The sequence below is a fragment of the Hipposideros armiger genome, unplaced genomic scaffold (assembly GCF_001890085.2).
Source record: "Hipposideros armiger isolate ML-2016 unplaced genomic scaffold, ASM189008v1 scaffold_186, whole genome shotgun sequence".
Lineage (NCBI taxonomy): Eukaryota > Metazoa > Chordata > Mammalia > Chiroptera > Hipposideridae > Hipposideros > Hipposideros armiger.
In genome coordinates, this window is record NW_017731536.1 from 765,104 (window position 1) to 781,404 (window position 16,301).

At 48.8% G+C, this 16,301-nt stretch overlaps 1 protein-coding gene across 6 annotated transcripts in view; it reads right to left on the reverse strand.

Annotated features, from left to right (window-relative positions):
• ST8SIA5 (ST8 alpha-N-acetyl-neuraminide alpha-2,8-sialyltransferase 5) overlaps positions 1-9,291 on the reverse strand; it is a 55,107-nt gene extending 45,816 nt beyond the window's left edge. Inside the window, exon 1 of one of the 6 annotated variants that reach the window (XM_019652759.1) lies at positions 9,242-9,291. In XM_019652759.1, the coding sequence (XP_019508304.1) occupies positions 9,242-9,276 (35 nt within the window). In that variant the 5' untranslated portion in view covers positions 9,277-9,291. Of the gene's footprint in view, positions 1-5,759; positions 5,829-7,274; positions 8,462-9,241 lie in introns of those variants that run through there. The other 5 variants (XM_019652758.1, XM_019652756.1, XM_019652762.1 and 2 more) reach the window with 5 other exon arrangements.
• Between the last annotated feature and the right edge of the window lie 7,010 nt (positions 9,292-16,301).

A 16,301-nucleotide genomic window follows, 5' to 3' on the forward strand; every position in this document is an offset into this window, starting at 1 on the left:
CTCCAGAGAGCAGTGCACAGATTGGCTGAGGCCGCGGTGGCCCCGGGGAGTCCTCCCAATCTTTATTCCACACAAGCCCCCTTGACCTTCACATGAGCCTGGGGGGAGGGTGGGGGAGGTAGAAGGAAGGTGCCTCGATAGTGATAGACCAAATTTCCCACCAGCTGGTGGATAATGTTTAGTCTTTTCCTTAATCAAAAGAAAATGAGGCCATGAGCTATTTCTTTCACACCAAACTTGTGAAATAAAATGTAAAACATCCTTCTATTATTAATCAGCAGATCACTTGCATTGTGTCTCACAGCTGACTGAGGATACCTTTCCTTTATCCATTCATGCTATTTTTATTTTATTATGTACATATACCTATCAAATATTTCTTGTATTACATTATTCTATATTTACCGAAAGGCCATGCCAGGCTGGGAGCTGGGGTTCAACAGTGAACAAACAAAGGTCCTGCCCCAAGGACACTTAATTTCTGCTAGAGAGAGACAGATATACCAACAATAAACTAACTGGTGACACACTATGTAATGGGTCAGATGGTGGAAAATGCTGTGGAAAAAATGAAGGGAGTCACGGGAGATGAGGACCTTGAGGTGGGTTAGGGGTGCTGCTCCACATAGGGTGGTCTTCTCCCCGAGAAGGGGACACCGAGCAGGACATGAAGTGGGTGATAAGGTAGCAGGTGGGTCCTGGGGAAGAAGGCTCCGGAAGAGAACTCGTGCCTGCAGTGGCCCTGGGGCATGAGTGTGATGGCTTGTTCTGGGGCTGGCAAGGTCCAAGCCACCTTGTTCCCGAATGAGGCTGGGGCAGGGAGCAGATGCAGCGCCACCTTTCTGTGGTCCCTCAAAGCCATCTAGGAGGGAGCTGGGTCCAATGACATCTTCTGAGGAGCAAAGAACTCAGCGGGGGCACCCCGAAAGTCTGTGAGGGCTGGGCCCTTCCTGGGGTGCCCAGATTGCCCTCCTCCACCTCCCACAGTCCTCTGCGTTCCCCTGGTCCACATAAGAAGCTGGGTGCATGGTCAGGAGAGGCCTCTCAGAGAAGGTGCTGGCACCTTCCCACCCAGGTCAAAGCAGAAATGCCTGCCAGCTGGGAAGCCTTTCAGAGGGATGAATGGACATAATTATCAGGTTCCACGTTCTCCCTCGCCTGTCCTTGCTCCTGACTCACTAGTGACTCACATTATTTATCTGTGAAGCACCAGAAGGTAACACGGTCCCCAAAAGAACCTCAAGGGGAAAGGGAAGTGGGTTCAGTCCCCAGGGCTTGCCTGTGGGGCCTTTATTTGAGGCAACAGAAAAGATGCTGCAGGTGGGAGCACCCTGAGAGAGAAGGATGAGGGGGGCATTCCCCAAGCTGGTCCCCCAGGCTCCCCACCCCCAGAGGGGGAAGGAGGAGGCTGGCGGAGCAAGTGGCAGGCACGAGGGTGGGTGGGGGTCTACGGGTGGCAGAGGGCTGGCCTCCCTGACAACCTCCAGGTCTGGGGCCTGGGGTGCCCGTGGGCAGATGGAAGCCACCTGAATTCTAAGGTTGTCCAGGGTGCTGCAGAGGCCTCTGGCTAAGTAGCGGCTGAGGCAGGACCCAGGGGGAGTCCAAGTGCTAGCAGTGTCAAGACAGGGGTAGGGAGGGTGCACACGAGGGCACACCACCATGTAGGGGCGTGTCCAGAGAGAGACATCAAACAAGCTCCAGGCATAGCTCTGGGACCACCTCACTGCTCCCAGCCACTGCACCACACAGGAGCCTGGACCCCACCCTCACCCCAGGCCAACCTCCAAACAGTCCTGCCCCCAGACCTCCACTGCCTGCCCAAACTCTCCTGGGGGCCAGGCCTACATGAGTGGTCTCCCTAGGCCATCCAATAATGTCAGGCCTCTCCTAGCTGCTCTTTGTTAAATATTTGGTCAATATCAATTTCAAGGAGGAAAGCACACACCTGCCTACAAACGGGAACGAACACACATAGCCTTCCAGCTCTCCTCTGGCGCTCAGGACCCACACTGTGTGTCACGTAAGGTCTCACCTGGCTACTCTCCACCCTGATTGCTGTCTCCTCTGAAACCTACAAGATTTATAGTCTATGCCACACAATTATGAACTTATTTTCCACTGTCTTACGTATTTTTCGTGTTTGTCTCTTTCAGTGTTCCAGAAGTTCCTTAAGGACATGTATCATAGCTAATAATTCTTTAGTAACATCCCCTCTCCCCCAGCACAAAGTTGAATGGGTGTTTACTAGGTATTCGGTGATTATTAGGAAAAAAGTTTTGGGATTCCCTTCATATGCATCCATTCATTCGACAATTAATGTCAGGCACTGTGCAAGGTCCTGGGAATCCAGAGATGAATGAAACATCTCTCACAAGGGTCTTACAAGCTGTGTGACCTTATACAAGTTACTCACCCTCTCTGAATATTAAATGAAAATGATCGTAACAGGACTATTGCGGGAATTAAATGAAGTAATCCTCATTCAGGATTATCTACTTAGATCAGAGCCTGGCTCATGAAATCTTAATGAATGTTAATAATTAATACTATTGCCTGAAGAATCTATCACCTGTATGTGTGTGGTGGAGGGAAGGCCCCTACGTATGGGGTTAAGAGCTAAATTTAACAATTATTAGGTGAGAGGTTATTAGATGAAAAGTGACTGGGCCTGGATGGCTCAAAGAAGAGAAGCTAGATCCTCTAAGAGGTAGAAATTTCCGAAAGTACAAATGTCAAAAAGAAATGGACTAGAGAGAGAGATGGGCAAGGGAGCAGAGCAAGAGGGCAACACTGTGTCCCTGACGGACATTTGGGGAAGGGACCGGAAGCTAATATCCACCACCTAGTGCAGGCTGGGTACTTAGCAGGCCAGGACCAGGGCTAGAGTGAAGCAAACAAAGCGCCCAGGGCACAACATTACGGGTGGCCCCCCTCTCAGGCTTGTGTGAGTGCAGGGTAGACACCTGAGAGGGAGCCTTCTGAAATTCTGTCCCCAGGGTACCTTGCTTGCCATACCCTAGTCCCCGCCCTGCAGCAGGGACTCAGTCATAACTTGCCCTGACCAGCAAAACTTTAGTTGTTTGACCAGCAGGGGACACACCCCAGGTGGCAGTCAGCTACATCTCTTCCTCCTCTTGAGGGTGCCCTACACCTCCATCCACCCTGTCCCCACTAGGCACCCTCCCCTTCCAGACTTACCCCCTGCATAGATCCTCCGCTCAGGTCCCATGGTCCCCATCTCCTGGGGCTGTGCCTGTTTCTCAGGTCACTCAAGCAGAAGGCTTTGTCCCTGGGTGGGGGCTAGGGGGTGGTGGTGGGGGAGGGGGGACAGTTGGCTCAGTGATGACAGCACTTTGAATTATACACTTCAGATACAGCACAAAGTCAGGCTGTACTTTTCCTTAACCCAGTTTCCCATCCTCAAGTCTCAGGCCTGCACCAGCCACTCGCAGGCAGCCCAGATCTGCACCCTCGAGATACAAGAGAGAAGAGGACTGTGGGGAAGACAGCGTATAGGAAAGTTCTCTCTCCATAAGGCAGGACCAAATAGGCCCAGCCTCAGCTCCTGTCCGCTGTGCAGTGACACACAAAGCAACAGGCCAGCGCTGAGCAGAATGTGCTGAGTACAGACAGCACAGGCGCTGTGAATTCAGAGCAGGGGGAGAACACTGTGGGCTGAGAATGGAAGGAGAAGCCGGATTTGGACTAGCAGAGAGACAGCTGGGAAGGCACGGCAGTGGGTACACAGGGTGGGTAAAGGCCCAGCATCAGGACAGACGTGATGTGTGGAAAAGACCCGTGGCTGACAGGAGCCATGGTTTCCTTAAGAGCGGGGCTTCAGGTACAGACTGATCAGAGGGAGTGAGACTTTTGTTTGAGGAGGGAGCAGAGGATGGAGGCATTCAAGGACTTCCAGTCCTGGCAAAATGGCAGACTGAAAAATCCTCTGTGGCGTGTGTCCCTTCAGGAATGAAGGATTTCTTCCTCACCTGTTGGAGTGCCAAGAGCTGGCAGCCCCCAGCTCTCAGTATCCCCTGGGAATTGCCCCACGTGAGGAGAGTCAACTTGACCAAGATTGCGTCCTCTTCCAGAAGCAGCCCACATCTAACGACTGAGAACTCCATACAGAGGTAGAAAGGGCTGACCTCCTCACCCCGGAGGCAACTCTCCAGGGCTCCCTATGGAGGGTGGCTCAGGCCTTCTCTACGGCTGCACGGAGCTCAGCCTCTCCCTCTGCTCAGTCTTACTTCTCCCTTCTTCAGGTGTTGGTCCCAAGAACACATCTTAGTAAACATGCTGCACTCTGATTTCTAGCTTATAGTCTGCTTTCCAGGGAACCCACTCTGCAACATCTCCCACTAAAAAAACCCCACTAAAATAATCATTAAAATATGTATAAAATGTCTTCTTAAATGAATGAATAATCTGGCAAGGAAAAAAGGAGCAGATGAGCTCTAAGCCAGCGGCTGCCCCAAGGGCATCTGCAAATCCCCATAATTCATGCCCCCCTCATATTATTGTAACAAGCAAATACTAACCAAATGGGGGCTGCCTCGCTGCATTACATTAGACGAAATGGACTTTAAGGTTCAAAGTATACCAGAAATAAACAAAGCCACCACATTATATTAAAAGATTCAGTTCACTAGGAAGACGATGTATCTAAACTAGCACGCATCTAATAACATCACCACTTCAATATGCATAAGGCAAAAGTTGATAAGGAGACATTGATAAATCGTTAGCATGGAGGAAGATTTTCATCACACATCTTTTAGAAATTGAACGATCAAGCAGAACGGAAAAAAAAATCAAGAAGGATACAGAAGATTGAAAAACACAAAACCACTTGATTGAACAGATGTATAAGAATAGTGTACCTAATAATCAGAGAATCACATTTTTTTCAAGTACATCCATAATACTTAGAAAAAAACAACCACCTACTAGACCACAAAGCAAATCGCAATAAATTTCAAGGAATCACCATCATAAATATTATGTTCTCCAATCATCATGCAGCTGAATAAAAAAAAAATCAAAAAAGTAAAAGAAGAAAGTATTTGGAAATTTGAAAACATTTCTAAATTTATGAGTGAAAATAAATCATGATAGAAATTAGAAAATACTTAGAAGTCACAATAATGAAAATACTTCTGGTAGTTTACTAGCTGTATGACCCTGAACTAATTACTTAACTTCACTGTGCCTCTGTTTCCTTGTCTATAAAATGAGAACAGTAATAGCATCTATGACTTGTTGTTAGGATTCAGTGTGGTAATACACAAAGCACTTGAACTAGGACCTGGAGCACAGTAAATGCAATACAATTCTAAGTCGTTATCATCATTATCACCCTGAAACTTAAGGGGCATAAATAGAGAAGGATTTAGAGGAAATTTTGTAGTCTTAAAAGATTACATTAGAAAATAATAAAGATTAGAAATGAAAGAGATAAGCATCCAAATTAAGAAGTTAGAAAAAGAACCCGGTTCAGGGTCAGGATAGCCTCCGTGAAGAACCAATGGTTAGGCCAAGTAGTACAGTGTGGGCAGGGTTGGACATGGTTCCAAGGGAGAGGAAGTGGTGCCACTTCTCTGCACATTTGCTGCTGCCTTCTTCAGTTCTAGACGGGCACTCCTCTCCACCTATCCAAATCTCATCCTTCAAGAGCCCACTCAGGTCCACCTCCTCCAGGAAGTCTTCCCTAACTACTTCAGCCCAGTGGTGCCTCCCTCCACAGACACTTTAACACTTACTTTGTAACTCTCTGATTTGTGGCCGTTTTGTTTCCCCAAACAGACTTCAAGCCCCAGGACACCATTTGGGGCCCAGCTGTCCTTACATAGGGACATCTGGGGTGGGGTGGGAGGGCAGCAGTAACCAAAAGAGGAGGCAGGCCCAGTGAGCTCTGGCAAGCCAGGAGACTCTCTGAAAATGTCCTTTAAAGCCACCAGCACCATGCAGAGCTCATCATCTGCCTTCATCCAGGGAAGAATGCTCTCTGGGATGGTCAGGAGCAGTGGCTGGCTGGAAGCAAATGTGCCGGACAAGGGTCCTCATGTTACCCAGCTCTGGGACATGGAGGGGGAAATGGCCTGACTGGCTTTGCGACTATGAGTGCCAGTCCCAGCAGCAATTCTCATTCTTCCACCCTCACATGCAGCTCAGACTGGAGAGCACCAATGACTGACGTGGAACCCAAAGAATGAAAAAGAGAACAACTGTTTTATTATTTGGAAGTTTAGAAAAGAGACTGGGTGTTTCTACAGCTAGACAGGCATTTTGTTTTCTATCAGCCTTGGGAGGGGGGCGCAGTGAAAGTGGGAAGACACTGGCAGCAAAGGAAAATCCTACAGCAAAAAGGAGAGGTGGGCTCTTTCCGGAAGCGCCTCAGATATGGGCGTATCTATCCTATGGCAGCGCTCTCCCCAGGCCCTGAAACCACGCAGAGTAACCCGAAGCGTTTCCCCTCAGCCAGCAGAGAGGGCAGAAGAAAACGGTTGGCATTCGGTGTATCTTCCGCACACACAGGGACTGAGGCTGGGCCCGAGTTTCCGAGGGACACCTCCTTCAGCCCTTTCTCTTAATGGAGTTGGCCGGTAGATGGGGTGGGGTGGGAGCAGAACCCAACAAGGGGAGGGTTAACTTCTGCTGCAGCTCTGACCTTCTGCGTAAGAGTGAGAAAGAGCTGCCTGTTTCAGAAGGGATCGGTTGTGAGTTTCACAGTTCCAGGGTTTGCTGGTTCATAAGTTCGTTATCCCTGTCGCATCATCCCAGCCTACAATCATACCCACCTAACCCACGCTCCGGGGTAAAACACATATATATGCTTTTTCTCCCAAGGGCCCCCGCAAAAGTTCAGGACTCGCGAGGTAATCCAACCACAAATCTAGAGTGCCATGGAACCAAATGGCCAGGGCACTCTAGATTTGGGGGACACCGATCTGACCCCTGTCGCTGCTCCTGGCATTCAAATGGATTTATCATCAGCTTGGCCACGGGGAATTCTAGCCTGCCCTCCATTTTTCACAACAGAACAAAGTTGTCGGCCCCTCTGGCCTGCGCTGGGCAGGCTCTCCCTTCTGGCTTAGAGGAGAGAGGCGCTTTGGAGCGCCACCATGACCCAAACCTAACGCGGCTGTGCTCCAGGCTAAGTGCAGACCCCCACGGTCGCTCACCCTCGGGATGCTCGGGGAGGGGGAATGCTGCGACGCCACCTGGGGCTCGCCCACGCGTTCCGCGCACCCCCACCCGCACTCGGACTTTCTCACCTCTTGATGTAGTTTCTGCCATATAAGATCTGTTGCAGCAAGGTCACCAAAGCGAAGGCGCAGATGAAGATGAAGAGCAAAGTTCGGTTCCCCAACAAATCCCGGTTCGCCGAGGGATCCGCGTAGCGCATCCTGGCGGCCGCTCGCACGCGGCGGGGCACGGCGGACGCCTGGTGCCGGGAGTCCCAGCAATCACGCGCGGGGCTCCGGGGCCCCGGGGGGCGAACGATCGACCAGGCACCTCTTGGAATGGTCGGGCTGGTGGGGACTTCTCGGGGCAAAGTTTCTGGCTGGAGCGGCCGGAGCAGAGGGCATCCGAGCGTCGCCGGCGCCGGGGCGGCGGGCAGGGCAGGGCTGGCCACAGGGAGCTCAGCCGCGGTCCCGGGCCTTGCCTCCCGATGCCTTTACCTTCGGACGCTAGTGCCCGGCATCCGCCGATTTCCCTGCGGAGGGGCGACGCCAAGTGCCCCAAACCCGGGGCAGCCCCTCCCGCGGAGGTGGCGGCCAATGGGGAGCGGGGCCCAGGCGCCGTCCACCCTTGCGCCCGAGAGCGCAGCGCGCCGCCCCCTCCGGTCGCGCTCCGGTTCGTGGTGTCCTGCACCGGCGGGCTAAGTCCGATCCCCGCGCCCGCAGCGACGGAGCGCGAAGGTTGGCCTTCAGTTTTGCAGATGGGAGGTGGGGGACAAAACACCCGGACAGTCTGGCTAATGACTGGCGGGCGGTGGAGAGGGGGAGGGTGGAGCGGAAAACGCCGGGTTTGAATTGTGGAATTAAAAAAGGAGGCAGGAAAGGGAAGCCGCTGCTGCGGAGCTGTGCTTGCTGGAGGGGGGGTATTTGCATGCGGCGCGCAGGGCACTGAGTCACCGCGGTGGCCGCGTCCTCACGCTCTCCGGGAGATTTCTCCGGAGAATGCGGAGCAAGGTCAGCCGGGCAGCCCTTCAAGGACGGCGCGAGCGCGGCTCCGCATGCTGATGGCGCCAGGCGCCCAACTCCTGCGGGGAGGAAATTCAGGGGCTCTCGGTCCCTGCCACAGGCCTCCTCTCCCTCCCCAACTGCAGCTCCCGGCTGTTCATCAAAGACCTTGTTGTCACCCAGACACTGGGACCTTGTCTCATCCTTGGAACCACTCGTAAATCTTAGGTCAGGCAGCTGGCAGCCTTCGGGTACCACAGTCCCCAAAAGCTTTAGTAAGTCACTAAGTCTAGAAAGGTTTGTGCTTCAAGGTTTGCACACCAAGGAAAATAAACACATAAATGCAATGTCAAAGTCGTGTCTCTTCAGAAATCCTAACCCCTCAAGACGCTCCCCTTTCCTTCTCCCGCCCCCCCCCAACCCGGAGCCCGCACACGGAGCGACAGCCCTGTCATCCTGACACCGCAGTCTCTGGCGCTGGGGAGTCACGTGCCCGCAGTGTTCGCCACTGAGCCCTCCCTGGATGATTCTAGGGCGCCCCTTCCCAGGGCCCTCCAGCCACTGAGGGAGGCTATAGAGTCAGGGCAAGGATTCGACTCGGAACTTGAAGGAAACTCGAATAGTGGTAAGAAAAAGAACTATGATGGGAAAGTGCCCAGACTCCAAAACGCTGTCCTTGGCATTTAATAGTTTCCTCTTGGAACTGGACAGACCAAAAAAAAAATGCACGGTTAAATCTCACGATTAGAGTTTCACCATAACTTGGCATTCATGTAAATTCACAAGGTGGAAATGGACCCTGCGCTATCTATCAAGCGTTTACGTATCAAATAAGTATTACCTGTGCGGTCGCAGATAGTATTTTTAACCAATTAAAGAAATAACAAACATCGAGACAGCCCATTATTATAATAAACCTGATATTTGTTTGGCGCCTTACATATCAAAAAGTAGTTGTTCTTGCATATATATTAATGAATTAGCACCTCCTAGCCTCTGGCTAGCCCATTTTACAGTGGAAAGGATCAAAGCTTTAGTTGCCCAAAGTAACTCACCTAGCAAGAAGCCTTTTGAGTTTTGTGGCTCCCATACATTCAGGCAGAGGTGGCTCTATGGGAGCATGACCAGTGCCTACTCCCTTCCCCTACCCTTGGCTTAATGTTCAACGCTGGCTGTCTTACAGTTCATAATTTTTGAACAAGGAGGCCCTGCACTTCACTTTGCACTTGGGCCACACAAATTACGTGGCAGGTCCTGCACACAGGTCCAAGTTGACAGAGTTCCAACTTTTCAGCTAGTTGGCCCTCACCTGCCAAGTTCATGAGGTACCATTATCATCACTGCAGGCAAGGTGCCCTTGTTTCTTTTATTTTCCTGCTTATCCTCCACCCCCATCAGGTACCCACTCTTATTGTTGTCTTTGTTGCATACTTCCTTGGAAAAAAATCTATTTTAAAGTAATAACTGCAGATTATTCTAAAAATGTACAGCTTGCTGAATTTTCACGAGCTGCACACACCCATGTAACCAGCACACAGATCAAGAAACAAAAGCATTGTCTGCCCCCAGGACCCCCTCCTGTCCTTTTCCAGTTCCTCTGTACTCAAGAGTGGTTCCACTGTTTGACTGCTAACACCAAAGACAGTGCTGCTTGGTCTTGTATTTTATACAAGCGGAATCATACATTATATGTTCCTACATGTCTGAATTCTTTTGCTCACCATCGATTGTGAGAGTCATCCACATTGTTGTGCATGGTAGACAGAGGTCTAAGATGGCCCCCGGAATTCCATCATCCTCTCTGCTACAGCACACACACCTTCTCCCAATTATTCAATCGAACATCAATCTAGGTGCTGCTGTCAAGGGATTTTGCAGATATAATTAAAGCCCAAATCCGTTGGTTTTGAGATAGGGAGATTGTTCTCAATAGGCCTGATCACATGAGCCCTTAAAAGGGACTGGGCTCTTTCTAGCAAAAGAAATTTGAAGTAGGAGAGGGATTGACACGATGGAAGTTCTTCACTGTTGGCTTGGAAGACACGGGTTCACATGGCAACAGATGCCGACGGCCTCTAGGCGCTGAGTGTGGCCCCTGGCTGACAGCCAGTCCTCCAATCACAGGAGAAACTCTGAATTCTGCCAACAACCTGAATGAACTTGGAAGAAGATCCTGAGCTCCAGCCACTTACATCTTAACTTCAGCCCGTGAGCCCTCAGCAGAGAACGCAGCTATATCGTGCACAGATTTAAGACCTACACAACCGCAAGCTGGCAAGTGTGTGTTGTTTTAAGCCCTAAGTTTGTGGTCATTTGTTTCATAGCGATAGAAAACGAATGCTTGTGTGTCAGAGTTTAGTTTAAAAATATAGTTGAGTTTGTTTGATCTTATTGCTATATCGTATGCCAACGCACATAACTTATTTATCCATTCTACTATTGATCGACACCTGTGTAGTTAGTTGCTGCCATGAACCTTCCAGTACATGTCTTTTGGTGAATATATGCATGTATATCTGCTGAGTATCAGTATTTAAAAGTGAAGTTGCTGGGCCATAAAGTGTACGTATGTTCATTTTTAGTGACTACTGCCAAACAGTTTCCCAAAGGGGTAAATTATTATTATTATTATTATTATTATTATTATTATTATTATTTTAATTGGGGAACCATGTGTTTTTCCAGGACCCATCAGCTGCAAGTCAAGTAGTTGTTTCAATCTATTTGTGGAGGGCGTGGGGATGGAGCCGGCAACCTTGGTGTTATGAGCACTGCACCCTGCGCTCTATCCATCTGAGCCAGCCGGCAGTCCCTTCATGGGTATTTTATTCATTCTTGCCATGACCCAATAAGGAACTGGTCCCCACCCTCGCTGACACTAACATTAACTGGCTAATCTAATAGAAAAAAGCTCACCAACCCAAGAGCCAAAATAATTGAGGGGGAAGTAACAGCTTTAAGCCCTGGTTCTGACTCTCAATGGCCAGGTCACCTGCATGAGTTAGCGGTGAAGAAGGCTGAGGCTGACATTAGCTACAGTTAGAACTTCGTTGCAGTATTCTGTGCGGGGTGGGTTTGCATTACTGGCTCCTCTGCAGATGATCAGCAATGGCCAGTGCGCCTCTGCGGACACTGCTCTTCTAATCCTGATGGTGTTTTACATCTGTTTTCATCACAAGTCAAGGAAGCATCTTTAATGTGCACACTAAACACAAGCGTCTGTGCGGGAGTCAGACGCAGAAGATCTTGAAACATGGAGGTCTGCGGTCCCTGTCGTTGCTGTTAATATAGATCCGGGTTCCATTTTAAGCCGATTGTATACTCTGATTGCAGAATTGCAGCAAACACTCAGAAAGCCTTGCGAACAAAAGAGTAAACACATGGATAATTGATCATGATGCCAGAGTCAGCAAGCGCCATTTCTACATCCTAATTGCCAGGAACGGGGACAGCTGCGTCATTGTTTCCCATACACACTCGCACACCATTAAGCCGAGAACAAATGTCAACGATGGCACCATCTCCCAAATTACCGATAACTGACGGGCATTGCTCATGCTGTGAGCATTGTCTCCAATATAAAATGGAAAAAAATTCCTGTTTAACAATAGACCTTAGAGGTTTCTACTGGTTTAAGAAAGCCGGGTTTTGTATCAGATGGCACAACTGCAACCTGCCAGATTATGTAAGTGACATTCCACCCATGTGTTCAAGGAGTTTGTGATAAGTACATGCTGTGCTTGTGCCTCTTTATATCTGTGTTAACAAGGCAGGCTTCAAGAGGCTGATTTCTGGTTCGGGGACACTTGGTTTGTGATGGGGGGATCTTTGCAGCCACTGAGCAGAAATGCCCATCGATGACCTCGTAATCCAGAGAGCCAGGGTTTGCCAGGGCAAGGCCAACTGCAGAGCCGTGGGTTCTACTTCATTAGTCTTATTTTCAATAAGTTATTATTACAGAATAGAATTATAATTTACACCTCTTGTTCAGTTCCCTGATGAAATACAAACTGTGTTCTAAATAACTTATGAAATAATTTTGAACATGGATATGAAGTTACCTTTTGGCTTTCATATCTCCAACCTGAGGACCAACCTCCTCTGTCTTAGCACTACATCCCAGGTATTCCTCTCCTGCATTTGCCCTGATTTATCCAGTTTGTTTCAGAGGATAGAGACTTATTATTATTATTATTATTATTATTATTAATCCATAATGGTTTATGTATCCAATGCATCGCAGTGCAGAAAGACTCACTTCCACCACGGGGATGTCATACTCCCGCAGGTAGCCAGAAACAGCGACACTATTTATAATAAGGTCACTCAAAACACATTTAGACAACATGGTAGCCACAATACACTTGGAATCTCGTTTGCTCACCTTGAAGGCCGAGCCCTGAGGTAGAAACACTAGGACCAGGCTCTGCCCTTTGAAGAAGAGTACTGATTAATTCAGCTAAGGAAATGTCTTATTTCCCAATCCAGTGCAGGCCCCTAGATACGCTCTGATGGTGGGCTGTATAATGCTAGAATTTCAAAGAGTGCCCTCTAAATATAGCAGCTCAGAGATGTTTAGTGTTCCTTGGGTACCTGAGAAGAGAAAGGCGATGAGTGTTCCATTATGATCGTCCATTTCTAAAGCTCCAGGGGCGATGCCCAGTGCTAACACCATGGCCAGAGCAAACTATGTGTCATTCCACCACTGCCCTAGGCACTAAGCGAAAGTGGCAGGCATTCGGGAGACCAGCAGGAGTGCCAACCATGTGCTAGGTACTGCGTGACATGACAAGGACATGAGGATCAGCAATTCACAGTCTGTGCTCTAAAAAAAGAGTTTGCAGTGCAGTGAAGACGGCAGATAGATGATACCCTATAGTAGGATAAATGTGCCTCTAATCCACATTGGAGGTAGAAGGGGTGGGGAGGTTGGCAGGGGGTGGAATGGCAAGGAGGCACCCAGAGGAGGCAGACTTGACCTGCATTGTGACAGGGAAAGACAGCCAGGTAAAGGAGTGGGGTGGGGTGTGCCGGGCAGAAGGAGAATGTGGGCAAAGGCTGGCAGGGGGAGACGTGGCACAGTCTGCTGGGTGTGGCTGGAGAGAGGAGGCAGGGTGGGCGGGAAGGAGCCGGAGCACAGGGAGTTGGGATTTTATCCATGGAACCATTGCAAGATTTTATGTAGGGGAATGATACGATCAGATCTGCATTTTAGATAAAGCAGTCTGTGGGCTGGCGGAGAACAGTTTGAGGAAGAAATGCCTGAAAAGGCATGGGTGTGACAGCTTATCTTTCTTTTCACTGACAGCATCGGACCCCCCCACCCCACTGCCACAGCCCCCATCACACAATCAGCTGATGTTGCCTTAGTGTACCAACTTGAGAATGGATTCTCTGCCTCCTTCCAGAGCAGTCAAGGAGAGGCAGAGGATCGTGGCCTGATGAAAGCTGGCACCGTATTAAGTGCTTCATCATCCAATTCATTCGATATTCATAGAAATCAGTTAAGTGTGGTCACCCAGGCCTGGTCCACTGAGCACTGGTACATTCTCGGAGCTTGTCTCTGGCACACTCTTTTGGCCACTTTCTAGGGTTCCCTCTGCTCCGCAGGTTCCTGGTGCAAAAACACTCTCTTCTCCATCCCTTTTAAAACCCTACTCTTGGGAAAGGCTCTGATGGCTTTCATTTAAATCCTAGTGTTCCTGACAGAGAGAAATTTAACCAGGAGTACCATCTGCGCCCATCATAAAGGTGATGTCCCATTAGAAGTGCACTCAGAGCACTGTAAAGAAACCTACCTCCCCTTGGGTGGCCGAGTGGCGCAGTTGGTTATGAGTTGGCTTGGGATGCCAGCTCTGAGCAGCAGGGCCACCAGTTCAGATCCCACATGAGGGCCAGTGATGCTGTGCCCTCTACAGCTAAGACGGTGAACAACAGCTCGACCTGGAGCCGGGCTGCCATTAGTTACCGACGACGGCGTAGGATGCATCAGGGCTGCAGTAGGCTGCCATAAGCTACCATGAGTGGCCGGCAGCCAGCATGAGCAACTGGCAGCTGGCGAGGGCTGCCATGAGCGGCTGTCCAATGGCCAGCGACCAACTGCCTCACTCGAGAAGAGCACAATGATCATAATACCAACATGGGCCAGTGAAGCAACGTCCTCCATAACTAGACTAAAGAACAAAAGGACAACAACTTGTCTGTTCCCCTTCCCCAATTCCCCAATGCTGTTCCCCTTCCCCAATTCCCCAATAAAATCTTAAAAAAAAAAGAACCTACCTCCCCTTAACTCCATCCTCAAATGTGTTCCATGCACCCTAATGGGGAGTGGTTTTCTGGAGAAACACATATCTGATGTTATAATAGGAATTAGTGGAAACAGAATTTGTTTTAAAGAAAATTTCTGATCAGCCAATGATGTCAATACTTACATACAAAAAGCAACAGGCTTGGTGCATTCTCCCTGGCCACAAGTGCAGTCACCACTGTAACAGCCTCACCTTGCTATATTGTGGGTTTGCCCAGGTTGTCATCACTTACAGACCAAATAAATGGTGCTGACCCCCAGGGGTCAGCAAGCTTTTTCAGAAAGGGCCAGAAAGTAACTTCTGCAGGTTTTGTGGGACACATGGTTTCTATTCCATATAAACCTGCTATCGCAGTGTACAAGTAATACAGAAACGAATGGGTGTGACCAGAGCGGGCCCATGGGCTGTAGTTTACTGCCCCTGACCCAAATCACGTGATATGCAGAGCCCCATGCAAAACGTCCTAACCCACTGACCTAAAAAGTCATTCCCCTGTGTTCAGGCATTATGTCTACAAAGGCTAGATAAATTATAACATGTTAACCCTTATCCACCATCAATGTGTTAGCACAGAGTCATTTATCCCTGAGATGCAGCCTGGAGATCCCAGGATAACATTTCCGTGTATAAAGTGCCCTCTGACTTTACCCAGCTGTCTCATAAATGCATGCTCCTAGTCACCAGGGACCACTGAGCACGAATATAGGTTGTGTTCCTCGTGTCCTGAATTCTTACGTCCTGAAGGTCAGTGTCAATTAAGGTATTTTGACTAAAGTAACAGGAACCATAGAGAAATTTATTATCCCACAGATCAAAAAAAGGTGGGGTGGGCTCTCCAATTGGCTAATCAGTATTTTTAGAATGTAGGTTTTTCCCATCTTCTGCTCTGACATCTGCAGTGCAGACTCCTACAACCTAAGTACCCATCAATAGACAATTGGATAAAGAAGAGATGGTACATATATACAAGGGAATATTATTCAGTCATAAAAAAGAATGAAATCTTACCATTTGCAACATGGATGAACCTAAAGGGTAGTATGCTAAGTGAAATAAGTCAGACAGAGAAAGACAAATACCATACGACTGCACGTATATGTGGAATCTAAAGAACAAAATGAGCAAACAAAGATTCATAGATACAGAGAACAAATTGAGGGTTGCCAAATGGGAGGAGGGTTGGGGGGCTGGGTGAGAAAGGTGAAGGGATTAAGAGGTACAAATTAGCTGTTACAAAACAGTCACAGGGATGTAAAGTACAGCTTAGGGGATGTAGCCAATAACATTGTAATACATATCTATGTACAGTGTCGGGTGGGTGCAAGGCCTATCAGAGGGATTACTTTGTAAATTATATAAATGTCTAATCACTAGTTATACGCCTGAAACATAATATTGAATGTCAACTGTAATTGATTTTTTAAATGTATATACAAAAACAGGAAAAAAAATAACACTAAAGTATAGGCTTCTAGCAGCCCTATTGGTGAAGTGAGTCTTGTAATCTGAAGGTCCTGAGTTAAAGCATAAGCTTCTTCCTAAGAGTGGCTGTCCTCATGGTCATATAATGGCTTCCAGCAATGAGGGAGGGAGAGAGAGAGAGAGAGAGAGAGAGAGAGAGAGAGAGAGAGAGATGGTGGGGGGAAGGGGAGGGAGAGAGACTCTCCTCTAACCTGGGACCAATAATAGTCACCAGAGGGATGCCAGGTACTGACTACCTGTACCACTGACAAGAGGGTGGTATTATCATAGTTGCCTTCTATGATAAGAACCCCCTTCAGAAGCTGGGGTCAGTTCCAGAAAGCAC